This window comes from Parasteatoda tepidariorum, chromosome 6, assembly GCF_982258835.1.
Source record: "Parasteatoda tepidariorum strain Cologne lab strain chromosome 6, Ptep-v5.0, whole genome shotgun sequence".
Taxonomy (NCBI): domain Eukaryota; kingdom Metazoa; phylum Arthropoda; class Arachnida; order Araneae; family Theridiidae; genus Parasteatoda; species Parasteatoda tepidariorum.
This window is the reverse complement of record NC_141760.1, coordinates 90074876-90099688: the sequence shown is the minus strand read 5'-3', so window position 1 is coordinate 90099688 and position 24813 is coordinate 90074876. Positions and strand designations below refer to the sequence as shown.

At 29.9% G+C, this 24813-nt stretch overlaps 1 protein-coding gene across 3 annotated transcripts in view; it reads left to right on the top strand.

Annotated features, from left to right (window-relative positions):
• Positions 1 to 24813, top strand: part of LOC107439846 (ileal sodium/bile acid cotransporter) — a 31841-nt gene that overhangs the window by 5211 nt on the left and 1817 nt on the right. For 2 of the 3 annotated variants that reach the window (XM_016052576.4, XM_016052577.4), the window contains exons 2-5: positions 17238 to 17443; positions 19112 to 19316; positions 20625 to 20885; positions 24008 to 24195. In XM_016052576.4, the coding sequence (XP_015908062.3) occupies positions 17280 to 17443; positions 19112 to 19316; positions 20625 to 20885; positions 24008 to 24166 (789 nt within the window). In that variant the 5' untranslated portion in view covers positions 17238 to 17279 and the 3' untranslated portion in view covers positions 24167 to 24195. Of the gene's footprint in view, positions 1 to 14461; positions 14682 to 17237; positions 17444 to 19111; positions 19317 to 20624; positions 20886 to 24007; positions 24196 to 24813 lie in introns of those variants that run through there. The other variant, XM_016052574.5, reaches the window with a different exon arrangement.

Here is a 24813-nt window from a genome sequence, read left to right as displayed (position 1 = left end):
TCCAGAAAACAAGGAAACTCCTGGTTCAATACCCCCAGAGGCATTGATTTGTTATGGGAACGATGAGGACTTTGAGACTCGACAGATTAAGCGTGCATCAGTCACCATTTACTAAACGGGGAGTCTTCTGCCTGAGGGGATCGAACCCATGAACTCTTGGACATGGGCCCAGTGCCCTATCAACCAGGCTATCGTGGCCTTCAAAATGGCTAGATAGAAAAAGACGATGAAGAAATGAATTGGAGATCAGGTCGAAGACTGGCCTGCAAAAACTTCTTTAAAAGGTCAAAACCCAACCTTACTGTCGAACAGATAAAGATGCTACACATATACGTCCAGGATTATTTGCATCGTCGTTGAGTGAATGTCGGCATATTTTTGATAGTTAATTAAATAGTATAATGCACGATAAAAAAATTTCTTCATAGAGATGTCCAAGTCAGAGGCTGAACTAGATCAGTGTCGCACTATCATGTAATCAATTTCCATTTGCACTACTCTAATTAAATTATTCGTATTTCTATTCCAACAGAAACTTATTCCTAATGGCTGCATGCAGTAACTGATAATCATTAATGAATTTCCAGTGGACAAGTAATTGAAGTGACGTCAGCTTAGACATCTCCATTGCCTACAAATGTGACTGTGAGCCGCAATGACTCAGGGGATAGAGCGTTCGCCTTCCAATGAGGCGAACCGGGTTCGAATCCTAGTCGATACGAATTCTGCATCCGGCTTGCACCGACCACAGTGCTGACGTGAAATATCCTCAGTGGTAGACGGATCATGGGTTAGAGTCCCCTTTCTCGCGGTCAGTGGGAAGTTCTTGCGGTCTTGCAAATGCGGGTTAGCTCAACACCTCCTAGAAAAGAGTAGGCCTCTGCACGGGTTACCATAAATATCCTTTAGTAGTCCAAACGTAATGACATATGTCGTATTTTCAACCACTGCGCAGCTTAGTACCCCGAACGTAATGACATCTTTCTTATTTTTCATCAACTGCGCAGTTAACTTCGTCACATCGGACTACTAAATTGATCCGTGCTGAGGCCTTCATACTTCTAGGAGGTGTTGGTCAGCTTCATCAAAAAGTCCTCCATAAAGTCAAATTTCTCCCGATACTCGATCCAGGAGTTTTGTTGTCTTCTGGATTGGGTTCAAAATTAGAAGGCTACGGAGTTTAACATTAGCAGTCGTAAACCCATAAAATTGGGTCGGCTGTTCAACGACGGTTATAAAATCAAATAAAATAATATAATTGACTGTAAAATGGTGAATTTTTGTCATGTGAATCAATAAGTCTTACTTAATCCAATTTTGCAAAGTCTGGATTTTAACACTTTAACATCTTCAAAAAGCACTTATGCTAAATTTTCTTATTTATCAACTTGGGTCTTGCACCGATGAACTCTACGTTAAAGCAAAAATGCCACAAAATTTCTTTTATAGTAGAATGTATCCATGTTATCGATCCCTCAAACGGGAAATATTCGTCGGAAAAATATTGTTGCATGATTTTTCCCAGTGATAGTCTTCTTTTTATTTGGCTTAAATTCTCCTTCATATTTCATTGGACTTACGTTTCATTAGACGCCGCCTGACTTCGTTACATTAAGTACATATAGTTCATCTATAGAAAGAATTCTATAGGTCTTTATTTTACAAACGTCGCTGAACAGACGACCCAATTCTTTTGGGGTTTACGATCACTAATGTTCAAAGCCTTTGCCCTGTAATTTTGAACCCAATCCGGAAGACAAGGGAACTACTGGATCAAGTATTGGAAGAAATTTGCTTTCGTGGAGGACTTTTTGATTTAACTAACCCGCGTTACATGGAGAGGAAAACCATGGAAAACCTCCCTCGGTTAGACTGACGGCAATGGAACTCTAATCCATGATCCGTCTACCACTGATAATATTTTACATCAGTATTGTGGTCAGTGCAAGTCGGATGAGGAATTTGTATCAGCCAGCCCTTGCTGGGATTCGAACCCGGTTCACCTCAATAAAAGGCGAATGCTCAATCCCGTAAGCCATCATGGCTTACATACGAATATTTTATTTTATAACAGCCGTTGAACAGCCGACCCAATTTTGGGTTTACGTCTGCTAATGTTCAACTCCGTAGCCATGTAATTTTGAACCAATCCAGAAGACAAGGAAATTTCTGGTATAATTTGTAATGGGAAAATGGAGGACTTTGTCACTAGACAAATTTAACGTGCATCAGTCACTATTTAATAAATGGGGAGTGTTCGACGATTTCCATAAAAAATTCCTTATTCTGGAACCTACCAACTATTTGTTCGACAAGTCGACCAAATAGTAAGTGTATAATAGGATTCAAAAATGATTTTTCTGTTTTACCACTCAGTAATATTTTCTAAAAAGGTATAGGTTTAAAAAATAGAATGGTTTAAAAAGGTAAGCACGAGATCGTAGGTAATAAATTTTTAGTGGTTGGTACAGAGTTAAGGAAAGTGGTAATACAGAAAGTCCTGCGCAATAACCATGATGGGCTCTTGTCGGTCATTTTAGGGTGAAACAAAAGGAATTTATTAATAATTGGAGTAGTGAAAAGAAATAAGAAAAGGTGAAATGCTGAACAACAATTAATGGAAAGATAATAAGCTTAAAACCAGAAGGAGAGTAAGAAGTCAAACGAAATAGGTACTGACGCGTGGATAAATATATATGTATCCGCTTAAATAATTAAAAAAAAACAATTTACATCATAAAATTCTGTGCTCCTGATCTGGAATAAAAGGGAAGAACAAAAAACTTTAGTTACTCACCCAATAACGTTGAGGACGCACCTGATGAAGAGTCAGGAAGAAAAAAAATTTGAATCATCACGAAAGGTAATGATACGCCAAAGATTATGGGCAAAACAACATTTATTGCATAAACAAATTACATTAAAAATTAGCACAGCATCTCTTTCACATCGCATTCCAACCTTGCGTAAATCGATAATACGAGATTAGAAATAAATAAATGAATAAATTTGAGAAAAGGGAAAAAAATGCCATATCATGTTCAAAAAAAAATATATAAACTTGAATTTGCAAAAAAAATTTTATACAATTACATTAAATTACCATGGTGATATTTACTTAATATTAATTTTTTAATATAGATTTCTTAAGTAACAAGGGAATGGGTTGAGGGGAAAATAACATTCGAAAAAAAGAACGCCGTATCAATGGCGGATAAGAACTCAAAAAAAAAAAAAAAAAAAAAAATGCAAGAGCAAAAACTAGACTAGGACGGGGTACACTCCCAGAAGTGTAATGGTTGAAAGAAAATGGTTGAGAAAAGTAAATTTTGAGTAAGGAAGGGGGGAATTGATCAATAATAAAATAATAATAGACCCTGAATTGACCAATCAGGTTCAGGGAGAATCCTAACTGCAAGACGGGAAACTAAGGGGTCACAGTACCCAAAAAATGACCAAAATATCAATATTTTTTTATTGCTTATAATGAAACTTCAAACTATTTCAAATGCACTGAGAAAAAATCATCTCTCTATCTACATTTTTAAGAAAGTTATGAATTTTAGATTGCCCTAAAACAGAAACTTGAACAGCAGACAAATGCTTTTTCTCATAGTTGATAATTTTGTGTTTTAGCCTTAATTAAATCCCTAAGGAATTTTTTTCTATTTAAGACAAAGCTTTGAAGTAAACTTTTTTATCTTAAGTATAATACACTTATTTAAACTATCCATGGAATACGCATTTTATGCGGTAATAAAATTTTTACGGCAACTTATAGGCAACCTGACAGGAATTTTCAACCTTTTTTTTCTACTTTTTTACAAAATAATCTATAAAAAATTTTCTAATTGATATATCAACAAATGAATGCACAAAATTTGTTAAGATGAAAATTGTAAGCACTAGGAAAAAAAAATTTAAAAATATGTTAAAATGAAAAAGACTTAAGGATTTAAAAATGTTGAATTTTTTCAATTTTTTTTTAAATTTAAAAAAAAATTAAACAGATTAACTATTTTTTGAAGATAAATTATTGATTATAAGTTAAATGAGCATGTAAAGCATCCACAAAATGAATGATTATGCCTTTATTTTTAAAAAAAATTTTAAAAGGGATCCCTTTCAACAAGCGGGGAGGAAAGATGTAGAAAGATGAAAGAAAAGAAAAAAAACAAGATGGCTAAGGAGTCAAAGACTAAAACTTAAGTGAAGGATAATTAAAATTAGATGGCGCTTAAAATTAAAAAAACAGGCAAAAGGAGGTTGAAAAATAGTTAAAATTAATTATAAAAAAATCGTTAAACCAAGATTTACAACAGGAAAACAAATTAAAAAAAGTATTTACCTTCATTTAAAGATAAAATTAAATAATAGAAAAACCATGTTTAAAAAAAAAATGTTGCAGATCACTGTGACGCCTGTCTTAAATATTGACCCAAACCCCTCATTTAAATAGTTAAACCTCGCACCACAATCACCGATATCAATATTCTGATATCACCCGACTTCTATTATGAAAGAAATAGTATCATTTTAGAAGGCAAAATGTCTGAAAACACGATTAATTGGAAAATAAAGATCTTTTGGTGATTTTGTGACAGCTACATTGCGCGTGGTAAAAGGCAAGATAAAACGGATGCGCAATATATCTAGCTTCCTCAATATACGTCAGCAGCTGATTTTATTGATCACGAAATCTATCGCCAAGGTGAGAACCTCATCGCTGTTTAATGAATATAAATTTCTTCAAAACACTTCATACCGTCATCAAACACAACATTTTCGTTTACTTTAATAAATTTTCAAAATTTGTTTATCAATTTTATTGTTGATAATTTTTAAATATATTTTTGACATTTCGTACGGAATTCTCTAAAATTTATCCATCTGTTTTATTGCTGTTAATTCCTGAAAATATTTTTAATAAATTCTTTAAATTTATTTTGCCATTCTGTTGCAGTTAGTTTTCAAAAATATTTTTTCCTTTTTATTTGGTAATTCCTTTTAAAGTTTGCTGCCATACATTTACTTAGAAAAGTTCAAAATTGGTCTGTTTGCTATTATTCCCAATTTTTTGCGATCATAAATTGATACTGTCATCGTATTTCCTTTTGAGAAAAGTGTGCGTTGGCTTCGTTTTCCAATTTTTGCCATTTTTTCCAATTTTTTAACTCTATATACAAACTTAATCCATTTACAAACTTATACAATTTTATAAGCTTTAATGGTATGACAAATAAAGTGGTGCCTGTACTTTGTCTATTGAACTGTTTTACCGTATTGTTTGGCACGGCATGTCCTTTTTTGGACTTTGTGCCACTAAACCATACATTCAATTCAATTAAAATCCAATTTTTAAACAGCTTGGTTGAAATACCTTTTGCCATCGAACTTACCATGGGAAGTTTTCGTGGTTTTCTACTTCGTATAACGTGTTAGTTTCTCCAAAATAGTTTGTTATGCAGCAAGACCCTTGTTTGTTACTTAATCTAGGAGATTTTTTATCTTTCAGGGTTCGAATTTACTAAGATACAGATATAGAATCGTAACATTAAGGACAACAAAACCATTATCTGACTCTTCTGTTCAACATTGGTTACAACATGAAATTTCTTGCCGAGTAGGTAGATCTCATTACACGTAAATTATACGTTAAAATTTGCACACCCGATCACTACACGTAAATTATACTGTAAAATTACACGTTTATAATTATCGGGTGAATAAAAATTACACCCTGATCGTTAAATTCTTTTTCATTTAACATACCGTCATTTTATAAAAATATTTTTAGAATATTCTTCGTTTAGCAGACGCTATACATTATTAGATGCTTTTGAAAATTTAAGCAAATAAAAAGAAAACTTAATAATAAAGTCCACTGTTAGCAGATGTCTACCCTTCATAAGAAAATTTCACTTTAATTATTTTACATCCAAACAGCCATCCCAAATTTCTTTTTAAAAAAATTTATTTTGAAAAACTCTAAAATTAAAGCTATTTTTTTAATTTATGTAGGCAAACGATAATTTTCCTTGGAATTATGTCTAAAATTTTTGTTTGATAAAATATTACATTGCAAAATGCAAAAAGTTTTGCAAAAATGCTATACTACCCGACCGGGTAACAATTAAAATTCATTGTAAAAGATTCCATTTTCACTGAGTACCCGAACCCGGCAAAATGTAAGAACCGGTACATTTCAAATTTAGATGATTATTCGTTATATTTTTTTTTCGTTTCTATTAATAAAAAGCTTTCTAATTCAATGTCAAAACACTGATACACACTGACTCTTCGTCAAAACACTGACAATCTAGTAACCTTTTGACGCAAATGGAACACCGATGCCCCTTTTGTATATATTTTTTTTCGAAGCTCTAATTACAAACAGAAATACATTTTAGTTTTTTTTTTTTTTTTTTTTTAATTATAAAAAACAGTCTAATAGTAGCTAAAAAATTCTGCTAGATAAAATACTAAAATATAAAATTCTAAAAAGTTATTCGAAATGTTATTTTTTTTTTTTCATTCATACTCAAAGATTTATCAATTATTGATTTTGTAAATTAAAGAAATTTCAATGATGAATGTTTTTCTTAGATCTAAATAACTGCAAATAAGTGCAAATTTGATAAAATATTTTTTGGAAGATTTAATCTTTAACGCCGAATAAGACACCAGAATTTCATGTTGTCTTTCATAACCATTAATTATTAAAACATTAAATATAGCATTTTTCACTTATTTTGATCTAAATTAATGCAAAATAAGGAAAAAAGTATGAAAAATACGTTTGTGACAAAGAGATAAAAAGCTGCGAAAAATTTGCTTTTTATCTCCTTTAATTAGAGAAAGTAGTGACATCTATGAACGCTTTTAGACACTAAATATGGATGTTGCATTGAGAGGGCACAGGGGGTCACGTGCTCCCCAATAATTATTTTTATACTACCCAGAATTATTTTTTTAAACTTCAAGAAAAGCTATTCTTTATTTTTTATTTTTTAAATATTAAAATTTCTAGATAGTATATCAATAATTTAACGAAATAATTCTTTAACAGTCTTAGTTTAATGTGAGTGGTATCTTGAAAATCATTTAATGATGAAAAAATATATATTACGATTATTACTTAACAATTTGAATGTTAGCATATAATTGTATTTAGTAATTTGTTTTAATTTTTGCACGTTGCAGTTTTTTTTTTTTAAAATTATAATTACTTTCTTTGAACATCAGGCTATCATTTAGAGCAGCGTTCCCCAACCTTTTTGTCACCGCGGACCTGTCAACGTTTGATAATTTTGCCGCAGCCCGGGGGGGGGGACGTTGATTGTTTATATTTTGGATTATTTTGATTTATTAATTTTAATTTAATTGTATTTAAATACGCCTTCAAAATAAAATACAATTACACTAAAAAAATAAATATTAAGTGATTTAACATTTTAACTTACCAGAACGTTAAATCAATGAGATCCCTGAATTTGTGTCTTTGCAATAAGACGGTTCCATCTGGGCGTAATCGGAGACAATGATACATTACAAATATTAAAAAAATTATGTCACTACCTTCGGGGCCCTTTTTTTTAAATAAATAAAATTTTAGTGGAACACAGATATTTCAAATTTGGGGTATAAACCTAAGAATTTAAATTCAGTTTCAATGAAATGGGCTGCCCGTTACCGTTTGATTCACGGACCGGTACCGGTCCGCGGGCCGTTGGTTGGGGAACACTGATTTAGAGAAACCCTTTTTTGCTTTTCTTACTGTCAAAAGTTTTTAGTAACTCCTTTACTTTTTTTTTATTGCATTAAACAACTGACAGCTCGTTTTGAACTCTAAATGTATATTCCAATTTGTTCCAAGTATAAATTTCTAGGGGGAAAAATTCGATAGACTTTTCTTATGTTTAATAATCGTATAATCTTTAAACAATAAGTTTCCTTTAATCCGAATTCCGAAATATCCTTATTATTAAAATTATAGGAGGATTAAAATTGCATAGAAACCCATGCCCAGAAATGTCGCCATATGCCGCTAGGAGCAGTTCCTTATTGTAAAGTGTTTCTTATTCTGCTACGGGAGAGGTCATAATAAGCTCCTCTATCCGCGTGCGTCGACATTTCCGGGCATTGGTTTCTTCGAAATGTTTATCCTGATAATGTGCCCTAACCTCCCTTGAAGTTTGTAGAAACGTTTGCGTGAGACTCTGTTCTATATAACGTTTTGAAACTTTACATTTCGACAAAAAATGGACTAGAAATTTGATTTTAAAACTAATCTGTAGCCTTCGAAACAAAACTAATTTCAAATTTAAAAGCACAACCGCATTAGACGATTACAAGCATTTGCATAAAAAATTTCTTCCTCAGTTCAGTCAATACATTTCAGAATTGGTAAAATACTATTGATTTTTTTTTTTTTTTAAATTATTCTACTTCATGGCAGTCCAAAGGTTAAAACGGGTGTATCAATTAATTAGTTCACCCTCCAATATCGACAGCTTCTGTAATGTCATATAGCATAGATATACATAAAAAGAAATTCTGAATATCACTTTCTATAAATTGTGAAAAATATAAGTTTTGATGGATTGTAGAAATTAACTCAAATGCGCAATTCGGAAGAACTATCTTAAAGATACTTTAAGAAAATAAATTTCAAAGAAGAGTCTTGTTCTTATTCATCAAGTAATTTAATAACTTGAAAAATGCATGTAAAATGCAGAGATGTGGTTAAACTCTGGAATTTATAACCAATATGATTTCAATTATAGTTTTTATATTGAAGTTAGTCTTTTTAAAACGCAAATATTATAATTTTTTCAATCAACGCTGCTCTTCATCAACGGGACAAACAGAGCCTGATGACGTATTTTAAGTAAAAATTGTAGTTTATAACTTCCTTACTTTGACAGAGACAAAATAAATTTGATATTATGTATTATTTCATTACGAAAAAATTTGTGTCTAGATATATAAATAAAAAAAGCAACCCAATTTGCGCGTCAGGTACCTTTCCTGTTAGACGGATTTCGCCTGAGGCTGAATAAATATTTACATAGAAAGTGAGCTTTCTCTTCATGGTTCCTTAATAGCTGTATCATGCCATGTTCATGCAAGTCCCATAGCACAATGTGCCAATCACGTGATCAAGTTAGACTTGAACCACAAATAACTAGAACTTAATCATTGTGGTAATTTTTGTTTTTGGGTCTACTGTCTTATTACATATCCTGAGAGGTAAGCGGAGCATGGGTTAGAGCAATACCTCCTAGAAAAGAGAAGGCCTTATCACGGGATACCATAAACAAGAAATTTGATCCTTTAGTAGTCCAAACGTAATGACATCTTTCTTCTTTTTCATCGACTGCGCAGTTTATGTTCGTCACGTCGGACTACGAAATTGATCCGTGCTGAGGCCTTCGTTCTTCTAGGAGGTGTTGGTTAGAAACCCCTTACCATCGGAATAACCGTGGGAGGTTTTTGTGGTTTTTCTCTCCATGTAAGGCGAATGCGGGTTAGTTCCATCAAAATGTCCTCCACGAAGGCAAATTTCTCCCAATACTTGATACATTGTCTTCTGGATTGGGTTCAAAATTACGAGGCTAAGGAGTTGAACATTAGTAATCGTAAACCTACAATTGGGTCGGCTATTCAACGACAGTTATAAAATTATAAAATAAAATATTGTCTTATTACGTAATAAAACTCAAAATGTGGTTTGTTTTTTTAGCTTCTGATTTAAGTGTTTTATTCCAAGTGAATTTTTGGAAGTTTCTTTCTCCTTTAAAAAAATTTTTGCAATTTCAAGTTATCTATATATAAAACTTATTATAGTCACTGAACTGTTATTGTGAGGAACTGGTGTTCGATCCCCAGTGGCGGTTTGATTAGCTTCAGATCAATTGGTTCCAACTTTTCTGGGAAATAAAAGTTGCCTGTGCGTAGTGCTGGTGACATTGTCACAATCATGTCATTGGTCACGAACCTGTGAAGCCTTTACTTCCATGACCAGCCAGGCCCACAACAGGTTCAGTACAGTAAATTTTTTAGGGTAGACAGGGAAATTGAGATTGTTATTGTTTTTATAAAAATTATTATTGTTTTACTTACTTATTGGTTTACTTACTTATTGTTTTACTTACTTAATCGAAAGAATTAAGCAATTAGAAGAAAAGTTTTATAACATTACAGTAAAAAAATTTCCTAATACCATTTATATGCCCTTTTCATTTTCTCATTTGCGAATTCATGTGTTTCTATAAATTAATGATTAATTACACTGTGTACGACTTCTTTTCTCACTGTGCTCGCAAAACAACCAATAACTACCACGGTAGGAGAATTAAAAACCATCTAAACCAGTTTGATTGCCAAATCAAACTTGGAGCTGCTTTCGGCAGTTGTCGTTCGACTAGTGTTTATTTCCTTCAGCAATCAAATAGATTTTGATGTTTTTAGTACCGCTTTCTTCAACTGCTGGGCGTTCCGGAGTCGAATCTACTCTTCAAGCCTAGCCCGACCAAGGATCTCCCTCTGGCCTTGGTAACAGGCTGGGAAACAGACCAGGGCCGCCTCGAAAGAGGCGGCCCTGGTCTGTTTCCCAGCGAGGCGGCCCTGAACAGACACACCCAAGGAGAGCCGACAGTAGCGTTCGAGGCGGGGGCCGCTAGCGATCCCCGAGTTGCTATTCATAATAGTTCGAAAGCGTTTTTACTTTTTTCCTCCTGTAAATATTAATCTGTGATGTATTGTATTTGCTTTTTAAACTTTTTTCTAAAGATATATATTAAGGGCAGTCATTTAAGATCATTTTGTTCAGTACATCATTTTAAAAATATTTTAAAAATTTGAAATTTTAAAATTACATTTTGAATTTCAAATTTAATGAAAAAATCTGCTCAAGTGGAAAAAATGATTTGAAAATGGTTTTCATTTAATCATGCGTAAATATTACTCTCAGAAATGCTACCTTGGCTATTTTTTGAGGTTAAATTTATTTACTTAATTTTCAGATATAAAAATCTTTTTTTCTCAAGTCAAAACTTATTTTGTATACAAAAAAAAATATTTTAAATGGTACGCTAATAACCACATTATATGTTTTGTTTTATGTATGTAAAATTTGTACTTGATATTGGAAACTTGTTTTTATCTATCTTAAAAATGCTACCTTTCTATCAATTAGCCGAAAATAGCGTATTTGTGACTGTTAAGTTCGTTTCGAAACAATATAATATTTTTATGTTGTTTTTCCTTAACCTGTGATGGACTTTTTTTTTATTTTAAATTTCATTTTATACTTAAAAAAAAAACCTTTTATAAAGGTAAAAAGTCTAGACAAAAATTACATATTTTATGATCTTTATAATCTCGTCGATTTTATCACAGCATTAATCAGTCGGAACATCATTAGAAGTCATAATTACATTGGAAGCGTAATAAGGAGACACAAAATGTAGTGTAAAACACTTTATTACACAACACGAGACTACAATGTATGACTTACAAGTATCACAGGTGTTTGAAATAGCCCCCAACTTTAGGTATCCATATTGGGCCTAATTACATCTTTTAAAACATTTCCGTTAATTATTCCCTATTAGGAACTGGCCTATTTAGAGATACTGAAGGGGGAAAAAAAACTTATTTCTAGAAACCAAATCTTACAATGCATTAGGTGTTCTTTATCAAAAAATTCAAACAAATTCACGTGGTTGGGAAAGTGTCTAAGTCAGTAATTTTTAAAAAAAGAAAAAATTGTTTATGGAGTTAATTTCTCATTTCTCTCCTGGTGGATTGATAACGGTCAATAGACTGACAGATTTAATGTTCATTCATTAATTTAGACTGAGAAGTTCTCCGAAATTAGATTAAATGTTATCGAAACTCTTCTTCTCTAAATGGGAAAAACAAATTAGCAATCAACAAACAATCGTTTACTTCGTAATCAACATCAGTAGTTTATGTACTGTTTATTTCTTTTGATGCTTTATTTTTGTTGACAAGTTATGATTCTAGAATAAATCGAACAGTCTCTTCAGCTAATTGTAGTCCCAGGAAATTTCTGCCACTTTAATGTTCATTCAATTAGGTGATATTTGTTTATAAAATATCTTTTATGAGCTATGTACAAGACATAGTTACAAAATATCTTTTATATAACTATTTAGGAGAACTTTATAACTCAATATTTATAATATATTAAAGATAACTCGGATTATTCTTATATTATATCGACATTGCTGGTACTATCATAATAGATATTTTAAGAGTTGGCTGAAAAATAGGCGTAAGAGTAATCTAAAGCTCCAGTAAGGATCATTCAACCTCTGCGTGTATATCTCGTAGACTGTGTTATTAATCTATGATATTAGACTACGTTATTAGTGTAATTACATATCTTCCTGAGACGTCAGCTATATTGAAAAGCATTTGATGAAATGTCAAAAATTTGGTACAAAACATTTTAGTATTGTACAAAAATTTGGTGCATACAACGTTTAGTAGTACAATATCACATGAAAATATTTTAAGGATTTTTTCTGTTTGTTTGACTTTACAAAGCGTAAAAATCTATATGAATTTACTCTCAATGGTCAGAGGTTTTAATTGCCATGAAAAAATTTTAGAAAAGTAAGAAATTTGATTCAATTAACCTTTTGGAATGTTTTATGGCATATTATCACACTAGACTCGGATGATTATCTTATTATTTTAGTCTAGTGAATTTTGTTTCAGTACCAAAAGGTGAAAAGATTCACGGTAAAATTACTTTATGTTATGCAACAAAAAATTTATCATTTTTTTATGTAATAACTGAAAATAAATAAAATTAAAAGTTAAGTAAGTTCAACTAATTCGAAAATAATATTTTAAAACTTTAAATTTAAGTCCGCCATTTTAAAGTATGATATTTATTATATTAATTTATCTCAAAATAATTTCAAATGTCTCTGAAAAAATTTGCAAAATTAAATTTTTATCTATCCTTTTTGGCAATTTTAACACATTTTTTTTCCGACCACACTATATTTATTTGCCATTAAGAAGAACATTTTCAACTAAAACTTTTTTCAAAGTATAACCCTTATTAATAATATTTATATAAATTGAAAAAAAGAAAGATTCTTCTTTACAAATTGTTTTCTGAAATCTCCCTTTTTATTTTTTTTTACTCACATTTTTTTCAAAAACAATTCAAAAAAAGAATTTCGGAAGCAATTGCAAAACAAATCAAAAATTTATGCCACACTTAAAAGTGAGATTTTACTGAAAATAATTACGTCAAAAAATAGGTATCGCAATACACATTTGTATAAATAATTTTTAAATTGTCTTTTCGGATGATTTGTTTTCGCACCTTTTCATAAAAAAAATCGAAATTATATTCGATATTGCTTAAAGACATAATTCCCAGATCGATACTATATACTAAGTTGATAAAGTAATGAAATTAGTAACAGAAATCAGTAAATTCAGTATCTGACACAATCTCAAATCTGATGATCTTGAATATTTAAGTTAGGGGTTAAAAAAAATTGAATTTCAATTGATTTAATAAAGACAGAAAATATAAATTTGCTTTTGTAGTTAATGGAATCTAACATTTTTATACGAAAGTATAATTTAAGTATATGAATTTGTCTATGCGTTAATATTATACAACATAAATCTTAAAATATCGCGCTTAATTAAAAAAGAAAAACCTGAGAAAGCATTGCAATGAAAAATTATTAGAAAAGTAATAAATTTGATTCAATTAACTTTTTGGAATGTTTTATGGCATATTATTACACTAGACTTATATAAGTGCATTATTATTTTAGTCTAGTGAATTTTGCTTCAGTACCAAAAGGTAAAAAAATTCACGGTGAAATTATAGAAAAATAATAGGTATCGCAGATAAAAAATAGGTATCGCAATACACATTTGTATAATTAATTTTTAAACTTTCTTTTTGGATGATTTGTTTCTGTACCTTTCCATGAAAAAATTCGAGATTGGACAATTATTAAAAGATATAATCTCCAGAAAAAACTCTGTACTACAATGTTAAAGTAATGGAATCAGTAACAGATTCAGTATCTGGCTCAATCTCAAATCTGGTGATCTTGAATATTTAAGCTACGTGTGTGAAAAAAATTATTTTCAATTGATTTAATAAAGACAGAAAATATAAATTTGCTTTTCTAATTATTGGAATTTAACATTCTCATACAAAAGTATAATTTAGTTATATAAATTTGTTTATGAGTTAATATTATAGAACATCAAACTTAAAATCTTGCGCAGAATTTAAAAAAAGAAAAATCCTGAGAAAGCATTGCTTCTTTTTCTCATACAAAAAGCTATCTTAGCCATTTATCTGACCCGAACTTTAAATTCGTCGTAAAATTTGATTAATATTCTGATATGCAATGAGTAATTTCTTGCCACCGTTTCATTTATTTCATTTTCGTTCGCTATAGTTCGGAAATCGTAGATAGATTTTACAATATATTTTTTCCAAGATGAAAAATTTAACCTATGTATACATCAATAGTACTATGGGCATCATGAAAGAAATATCTAAAGACTCTAATTTTACATTTATTTTCGATAATTTGCTGCTATCAATTCTGATAGTTATTATGTTTGCGATTGGTTGTGAAATATCTTGGGTAGAGGTATTTATGAATTTTATTATAATTTTGCTCACATCTTAATTTAGAAAACAATTACAAAAAGTTGATATTAATAGAAGAATTGTTATTTTTTCATTGATGTCCTTCGATACGAACCTTTTATGGCGCGCCCCAAGCATGGCCTGGTCGCTAAATTTTGAAAAATAGAAAAAAAAATATATACTAATAATATATACTATATAAATAAATATATACTATATACTTTGTAGTATTAATTCTTCTCTGCCAAAAATATTTGATTCTGTTTATAGTTGTGTGAAAACTTAAAAACTGCTTTTATAAAAATAATTGAAAGTTAACTTCCAAAATTTTAAGCAGCCTTACGGTCAGTTCTCTGTTATTTTACCAGGTTGTGGGTAGGTACCCTGTATTTGATGAGGTATTCTAATGGATACCTAAGATCTGAAGATGATAAATAATGGCACTGTAGACATAATAAAGAATAAAAACTTAAAAGTTTAAATTTTACTTTGATTTTTTATATAGTTTACTATTATATTTACTTTAATCATTTTGCTTTCTCTTTCTACTAATACATCCCATTGAATCGATGTATTAAGTATTTTTTACCTTAAATCTGCATTACTTTTTTGTAGAAAACAATTGCAAAAATCCAACATTAACAGAATTGTTTCCTTTTTCAACGCTGTTCCACGATGAAAAATTTGACACTGGAATATATCCATGGTACTCAGGGTCTGATCTAGAAAAGAGGGGACCCTAGGCATAGAACTGTCAGGGGCCCCTGATCGTTACTGTAAACAAAATTTACCTATTGTTCAATTATAAAGGGTTTTAAAATTATATATAATTTTAGTACATAACGATAAATTAGGAAATTTGAGCTCATATTTATTTCAATCTATGTTAACTCATAATTCTAAGACATAATTCATAGACAATTCTTAAGGTAAAACACGAAAATAAATTATTTGAAACATTAAGGGGGTCCCAGAAATGAGGAGGCCTGGGAATGAGTAGCCTGATTTATCGTAAGGCCTGGGCTTCTCAGTCCTTATGATAAATCAGGCTCTGATGTTTCTGTAGACATAAAGAAAAGAGTGCTAATAAAGTCGATGATTTGATTTATTATAATGTATCCAACCATAAATAGATGTATTTAGGATTTTTAATATATTTTTGCATAGCTTAATGGGGAAAAAATCTCAAAAAAACACCATATATAGAATTGCTTCATTTTTCAAGATGTTACACAATGAAAATTTCAATGTATTTATGTGTAGGTGAATTTGGCTTCATGATACTGTGAGGAGAGTATGATACCGACAATGTCAACTTTTATCTGTCAAAAGGTACCCCAAATAGAATTAAGTTAACTTGTCTTATATTCTAGTGAATTGATATTTAATAATTGTAGTGGTAGACACGCCACAGTATTCCCCCACTAGAATTATATCTTTTGTTGTTGACGTATGCCTGTTTAAGGCAGAGGGGTGCGATTGTTCTTGTTTTCCAGTGGCGCCATCTATGGCCATGAATTCGACTTCTGCCACACCCATACGTCGCACCCGTTAATTGGATAAAACCTTTCATACATCCATTCATTCATCCACAGATCGTAATGATGACCTGAATCAGAGAACGATCAATCTCCAATTCAGCACCTCCGGAGGTATTGATTTGTTATTGGAAGATGGAGGACTTTGCGACTCGACAGATTTAACGTGCATCAATCACCATTTACTGTACACTGGGGATCTTCGGCCGGCGGGGTTAGAACCCACGAACTCTCGGACATGGGCCCAGCGCCCTACGACCAGGCTATCCCGGCCTTAATTATCTCTCTGATGACAGAATTCGATGATTGATAATCACTAGTTGATTCATTGCTGTTCAGACGCCGGGAGAGCCGTATTAAGATCACGGTTGTGTGCTAATAGCAGTCGACTGTGCGCAGGCTTCTTGGTGAGTGTGTATGATTGAGACTGAGAAGCAACAGCATGAGGAGGACAATGTCGCAGTCAAAAATAGTAAGTCAACTGTTCAATGTAGACCATCCATCGAAGTGGACGTTACTGTCTGGGTAGGGTTGTTCAGATCACGTCCGGTTCACCAATGTGAGGAAAGAATGTTACCGACAATGTCAACCCTCATCTAACAAAAATACCCCCAAGATAAAATTGAGTAAATATGTCCTTTATACTAGTAAATTGGTATATAATACCTGAAGTGGGAGACACGCCACAGTACCAATAACCGATAAGTTCAGATTTTTAAGATATTTGCATTTAAAGGATAATAATATAAAGTTGGAGAGCTTGAAATTCGTGATCGAAAAAAAATTTGAACAATTAGTTATCATTATTGATAGTTGGTAATAAAATGTTTCAGTATTAAAATTTAATAAATTTAGAAACCTTAAAATTGAAGTGCCTTTTGGACGAATAAGAACAAGCGTATTTTATGCTTAGCATTATCATTAATATTTAAATATAGTATTATTTTCTTACAGCATAATATTTTTTTTAATAAAAAAGATCTCTTTTTTTAATTTTCTTCCCTTGATCTCTTCTGTAGGTGAAAAATCACATAAAACATCCCCTTGGCATTGGAATTGGGATGGTCAGCCAATTCTTTATCATCCCACTGACCACATACACTTTATTGAGGAGTTGCGGAGTTAAAGGGCATCACGCCACTGGTGTTCTAATCATCTCTTGCTGTTGCGGGGGCATGTTATCTAATGTCTTTGCCTACTTCAGCGACGGAAATTTATCTTTAAGGTATTCTTAATTTAGTGATGTTTTATTATTCCATACAATCAGATTTTCTTAAAGATAATACATACTTCTCTTGGATTAAGATAAGAAGCGCTAAATATTTCAAAACAAGAAAGATACAGAACGGACCCAAACTTCCGATCGCTTTCTTGACAATACTCATAGCAAGGGGGTCAGAAGAGTACACTTGCACCTCTCTGGAAGTAAAAATTATATTTCCTTTTAAATTTTATTAATTTTATTTTAAACAATTACAAATTATACTAGTCCCTAGTAGTAATTGCCCTATTAAAGTCACCCTTATTGAAATAGCATTTTTAAATTTAGTACTAAGACCAATTTAGCTTTTAAATAACTCTCGATTAAAGTAAATAACTCTCCCAATAAAGTAAATAACTCTCGATTACAAAATGAAAAAAACAATACATTTTCCTAAAACTAACTTTTTTCACTTATACATTGTTTTTAATTAATTAATTTACAGGATTTACAGAAAGGGGATAGTTCTAATTTTTTTTATACAATAAAAAGTTTTGTTAAAATTTTATTGCATAAAATTTTAGCAAAGTAACGATTAAATAGCTTTAATTTTATTATTAAATGTAAAATATCTGCCTTGCATTAATGTTTTGATGTACACACGTAAAGTATTTTTCAAAAATACAAAGATATATATGTGTGTGAAGCATTGTCATAAATATTATCACTGTACGCGCTCTTGAACTATAGAGACTAAGGATTGGGGCTATCTCCCATCCCCTTTATTTTGTGAGTCTAAAATCCAAAAGTCATAGGAAAAAAAAAACTTTTTAATTCTAAAGAAGTACGCTTCTATGTTTGATTTAGTAACTTAAAATATCGTTTGAACAAATTAGTTAACATATTTAAGATTAGACCCTCAAATGATCACGATTGCATCTTAGTACGTTAGAGTTAAACGTCACATAGAATTAAACAAGTAAAAAGAATTGTGCATGAAATAAAATCCACAAAACAACTGAAGAAAAAGTGCAACAAATCTGTTTCCGGATGCCATACAGAAATATCAACATTACATTTTAATACATGTTGAACATCGAAAAGGCTATGTATATCAAATCGTTCGTTCCTTTTGAACAAGTAAAAATTCCTTGACATAAATAAAATTCCAGAAATTCAGTTATACCTTCAACCATTATTTTAATTCCAATGTGGTGCCAGAGGCAAGGTATGAACTTAACCCCCCCCCCTCCCTATAAGGAAATTTATAGTACCTTTTCGTAGAAAAATAGAATAATTTTATTAAATAAATAAAAATGTATGAAATGATTAATTAGGAATTCAATTTAACTGAGTTCTTGAGTGAAAATATTTTTAAATAAATGTCTTGAAATTGATTACCATTTATTATAGTGCCATTGTTATATACCATTCATATATTATGTTACCATTATTATAATATTACCATTACCATATTTACCGTTTCAAGAATTGAAGGTATTGAGTCATTTTTATATCATCTCAAATTACATAATTTATAATTGTAAAGTCCAATTTAATACGGTGGAGTATACAATGCAGCAATTTTTTATTTATTTTTATAAAATTCGATTATTTATTTTTATAATTTTTTTTTAATTTTAATTTTTTTTAAAAAATTAAGAAATGAGTTGAATTTATTGTTTTTTTAAGTGTGGCAATGACGTTTTTGCTCTCGTTAATGGCCTTGGGCATGATGCCATTCAACCTGTGGATCTATGGCAACAGCTTTGAAACAGATGATTTAATTATACCCTATGGAAGAGTAGCTTTACACCTAGTATTTATCTTAGTGCCAATAATAGGAGGCAAACTGCTCCGATGGAAGTTTCCAGATACATACAAATTCTTTACAAGGGTATGTATAGCGATATGCTGCAAACACAAATGATTTTCAAAAATAAAAAAAAAGGTTGAAACAACAAGCTACAATGATAAAAAAAATTTAAAAAAAAAAATTTTTTTTTTATGTAAACATTCACTCTTTATAAATTAGTATTTCCAATAATAACTTCTTCAGGTTAACAGGGCCTGACCATGGTTAACTTGGGCCCAGAACCGGTACTTCGGTTTAGTGCGCCCTTTAAAAATGTACCCCTCTTAATTTTCATAATTAGGAAGTCTCAATTAAAAACAAAAAGTCCCACTTTAAAAATAAAAAAAAGAAACTCCACAATGTTAGGAAAATCTGTATAAATGTTTAATATCACTTTCTGAAAATAAAATAAAAATCTAAATTATGAATCTTGAATAGAATACTAATTAGTATTTTTTAAAAATAGGTAATAACTTCAAATTCCCATTTTATCGCATAGATATAGTTTAAGTAGAGAAATGAAAAATTTTTGTTCATTAAAGTAATCAATAACACTGTGGAACAAAATTTTCGTGGCATTTATACAAATGCATAAATGATCTTGTCTAATTAACATACGGGGATTTCAAATCTAAAATTATATTCATTCCTAAATCTAGATTATTGTTAAAATGACATTTTTAGTCTATTTTTTTGTCGAAATGTACAAGTTTAAAAAAGTTATATATCAGGGGGTCACGTAAATGCTGCGAATTCATAATGAAGGCTCTTTCATTATAAATTCTTTTCAGCAATTAATTAGCTATTTTGCTGATACAATTTTATGAGTTCGTAACACTTATTCATAACTGTTATGTATGTTAAGTTCAATCCATCTTCAGCATAAGCTGATATTATAAAAGGCGAAATATGAAAAGAGCAACTTATCTTCAGAATGAATCGCGTTTAATTGTGGCATAGTTTGGAGTGATAAAAATATACTAATTTCTGGATTTTCTGATGATTGCTTTGTGATTTGACGAAAGAGAAAACAACCATAAAATGAATTTAAATTGCTTAAAAAAGAACTTGAAAACTAACACATTGACATTGATTATTTGAAGCATAAATTAAAAGACAAAAAATGCTCTTCCAACAGATGGCGAAATACTAGGTTTCATTGATACATTTGTCTCCTAAATGTTGAAAATGTTACTGGCGATTTTCTAAAGAAATAACGTTTTAGTAATGTAAAAGAGCTCCGAAAAATAGTCTTAAAATTAGCTTTAGAGTTTTGATTGTTTAAAGACTTGAAAACTAACAGGTTGACATTTATTTGATGCACAAATTAAAAGACATCTCTTCCCACAGGTGGCGAAATACATAGGCTTCATTGGTATCATTTTCTGCATTATCTTGATAATTATTTTTTTCCCAAGAATGTTTTCAAGCGTGCCAAGCAACGTAAGAGGAATACTTCTCATGCTTCCCCCACTTGGTCTCTCCCTAGGATATGTTCTGGCATATAGTTTTAAACAAGACATGCCTGTCAGAAAAACAATAGCCACAGAATGTGGAATACAGAATGTCTCAACTGCAATAGCCATTATAACCTCGTCACTTGAACCCGAGGTAAGCTTTTAGTGTTTGCATGCAAGCTGATATGTAAAACCATTCTTAATCATTTGACAAAGATGGAAAGGGACACAGTCCTTTTTATATATTTGTTTTAATTACAACAAAAATATATTTCGGAATTTTTTAATTGTTAAAAAAAAACTGTCTAATAGCATCTAAAAAATCAGTTAGATAATCTGAATTATATTCGTACTAAAATATAATATCCACAAAAAAAATTGTTAGAAAAAAAACATTTCTTTCATATTTAAATATTTATCAATAATTAATTTTAAATTAAAGAAATTTAAATGATAAATAACTGTTTCTTTTAGATCTAAATAACAGCAAATTTGAAAAATTATTGCTTGGAAATGAGCCGTGTTCGAAAAATTTTTACCTTTAAAGCAAAAAGGGACACTGACACTGGTGTTTCATACTATATTTCGCAATAAATTTTTAAAATGCTAAATATACAATTTTTCACTTATTTTGACCTATATTAATACAAAATAATGAAAAAAACGTAAGAAAAATATATTTCATAAAAATTCTGGGTCAAAGGTTTAATAAATATATTTAGACTCCTTGTACTATCCGGCTATCAAGAGAACTACTCTAGATACCAGACCAGCATGCTGAGGATACCAAACATAAGTGACTTTGAATAGGGGTGAAATGTTAAATGTAACACTTAGGTTTAGTTTAAGAAAGTCATATTATTTCTTCAATTTTCTTCCAAGCCAAATTATTTTACTCTTGTTTCTAAATCAGCAGATTACCTCACACTTTCAGTCTTGACTCGTGATAGCTAACAGTAAGCATAAAAGTAGTATACATATTGAGCGACACAAATTATTCGAGAAAAGCGTTTTGAAACTTGGGTTGTCATTCTTGCAGAAAACTAATCTCTCACAGAAAACTGGAGGAAACTGAAAATGAGCAATACACTTGTTTAACAATTTTTTACATTCCCTTTTTTAAAAAAATGTTTATTTTCTTATTCTGAATTTAATTTTTATGTAGAATTTTAAAATGTATTTACATACAATCCAAGAGTCTGATTATCTTTTCTTAACTATATTTGATTATTAAAATTAGTATGTTGTTTATAATTGTAAATTCAAGATGTATTTTTAATATTCAATATACTTGGAGAAGTGTGTATGTGTTTAATGTATGATTTGTTAAATAGTATTAATATAATTGATTAATATTTTAACAATATATAATTGTAAAATAAGGTTTTACTCCACACCTTTGTGTAAAATTGTTGAGAGAAATAATTATTTTATTACTTATGGTTTCATTAAATTTATTATTTGTTTGTTTCCAATTGTTGCTTTAAAGTTTTCACTTATTTAACATTATATATTAAATAACGTGAATAATACCATTACTTAATCTAGATTGCAATTATAAACTGCCTAAATTTTTTTATGAGATATTTTTCTTTTTTAAAATAAGTTTTTTTCATTTCTTCCACTTGAGTTGGAAAACTTTTTTCCTCCAGAGCAGGATTTTTCCCCATGGAATAATATTCTCTGTTAAAAACTGTAACCAATCACTATTGAAATGGCACAGGGATTAAAATCACACAAAATCTGACTATTTGAGAATAAAGCTCATAGCCTTGCTAAAGACAAAACATTTTAAATCAAACTAAATATTTTATTTTTTTGATGATGTCTTCTATCTTTGCAAACCACAATAATAATCAATTAAAGTGCGAAATATTTTTCTTCCTTCTTATTCAGTACATATTAATTTGTAATCCTTAATGTGCATAGTTTTTGCCTTAATTTTAAACAATGATTCTTAGAAATTTATAAATATCAAGGACATTTAGTACAGGTACAGAATCCCTTGTGCAATTCCTTTTGTATAATGATCATAAATAAAAATAATTATGAAAATAAGGCTTTGGAGAAAATAAATTTATTCTTTTCAGGGCATAAAATAAATTACTTTTGTAATAAACTTCAATCCCGCTTAAAATTTCCCTTATACTTTTCAACAGTTATCACACTGTCACCCTACATTTTTGTTTTAGATCAAACGAAACTTAAGTTATTTTCTCCTTTTAGTTTTCTTAAAAAATGCAGATTTTAAGTTTACTTTATTTCATTAAAATTGTAATTTTTTTTTTTAAATTTTAAGTAAAAGCCACACCATTGATTGAGTCGACAAATTACTTTTGATACATATTAAGTTAGAGGGATAATTATGATTAATTTTCCTTGAATTTTATGAAATCCAGAACCAATCGATTCTTCAAAATTTTGATTTTTTTTCTTCTTATTTTCGATTTTTTTTTATTAAAAATTGTCTATTAAGTTAAATCAAAACCCTACCACAAAAATGTTAAAATCATCTTTTAATATCAGAAAAGCTTGATTTTAATAATATATAGTTAAATAGCACTAGATGCAATAAATTAAACTTGGCACATAATCAGAAACCAAATAGTCCTCTTAAGAGTGTTTACCAGAATATACCTTGAGAGCTCAAAAATAAAAGTAATGACCAACAATTACATATATTTTTAAAATCTGCGTGAAAAAAAGTATATATTAAGGGCCGCAAATTAATATTTAAATGAAGCAAAAATAAAACTATCAAAATCGAATCAATCTAATTTTTATGAAGGTGAAACTGAAAACATCAAAGACTTAACACCTACAAGCTCCATCAAGCAATCAAACTGGATTTAGTGTTTTTCAATCAGCTTTCTCGCGAGTAATTCAACAGTTTTTGACCTGCATCACTCACATATCAGCTATTACTACATATTTTGGTCTTCATTTTTAGTAATTTTTAAAAAAATATATTAAGAGCAGTTATTATGGCACAGCTCAAATTAGAGATCCTGTATTATTTATCTATATCCACTGCTTTTAGCGAAAAGTAAATAATCATTTCATTTACTTCTTATTAATTTTATAGAAGCTCTTTTCCTTTAGTAATTAATGACTAAAGAGCAATAATAAAATTAATAAAAAAATTTATTTGTTTTATGAAAAAAACTCAGAATTTCATGTATTAATTAACGAAAAAAATTAAAAAAGTTGAAAAAAATGTTTCTTATTTATGCAATATAATAACTTGAATGTCATATTAAATGTATATCTTTCTAGTTTCAGGATTCGATGCTTCTTCTTCCCTGGTTGTACACATTTGCTGTAATGAGTGGTGGATTAATAATATGCCTTTTATATCAAACATCCAAGCTGTACAACACTCTTAAGGCTAAAAAGGAAAATGGTTTTAATTTAGAAATGTTAAATGTATCTTGATTAGAAAAGCACAAGTACATTATCTACCGGTTGGTATCACTGTTTAGTTATAATATGAACCTATTAATACATTTTTAAATTTAAATAATCATGAAAATGCAAATTGTTTAATAACAGTAGTTAAAATAGTGTGAAGTGATTTAAATTTTTTAAATATAAAATAGTATTTAAGCTGTTTTTGGAAGCTTATTAACAGTAATAGTGGTGTACTTTAGAAAAGTATTAACTCATTAATACCTTCTCTTAATATAGATCATTCAATGTAAACTAGGGATTGTTCCCATTTTAATTTTGATAAAATTTTGTAATGCGTGAGCTATTAAAATAGATTCAGCTAAGTTCTAAACTAAAATTGCAATAACTTAATTGAATTTTTTGTGTATCTGCCTTTCAGAGAAGCAAAAATTTTACATTAGAATTTAGAAACAAGTAAATATTTTATAACGAAGTTAAGGAAATGTAAGTTCTTTATGCTTAGCTTATTTTTAGTTTAATTTTTCTTTTGGAATCAAAAATTATAAATAACAAGTTAGAATTTACCATGAAAAAAAAATTTTTTAAATAATTTTTTCATTTCTTGCAAGGAATTTTTAACTTAAAAAGAATCCTGTCACAGAGAATTACAACTTATAGGTAACATTTTAATG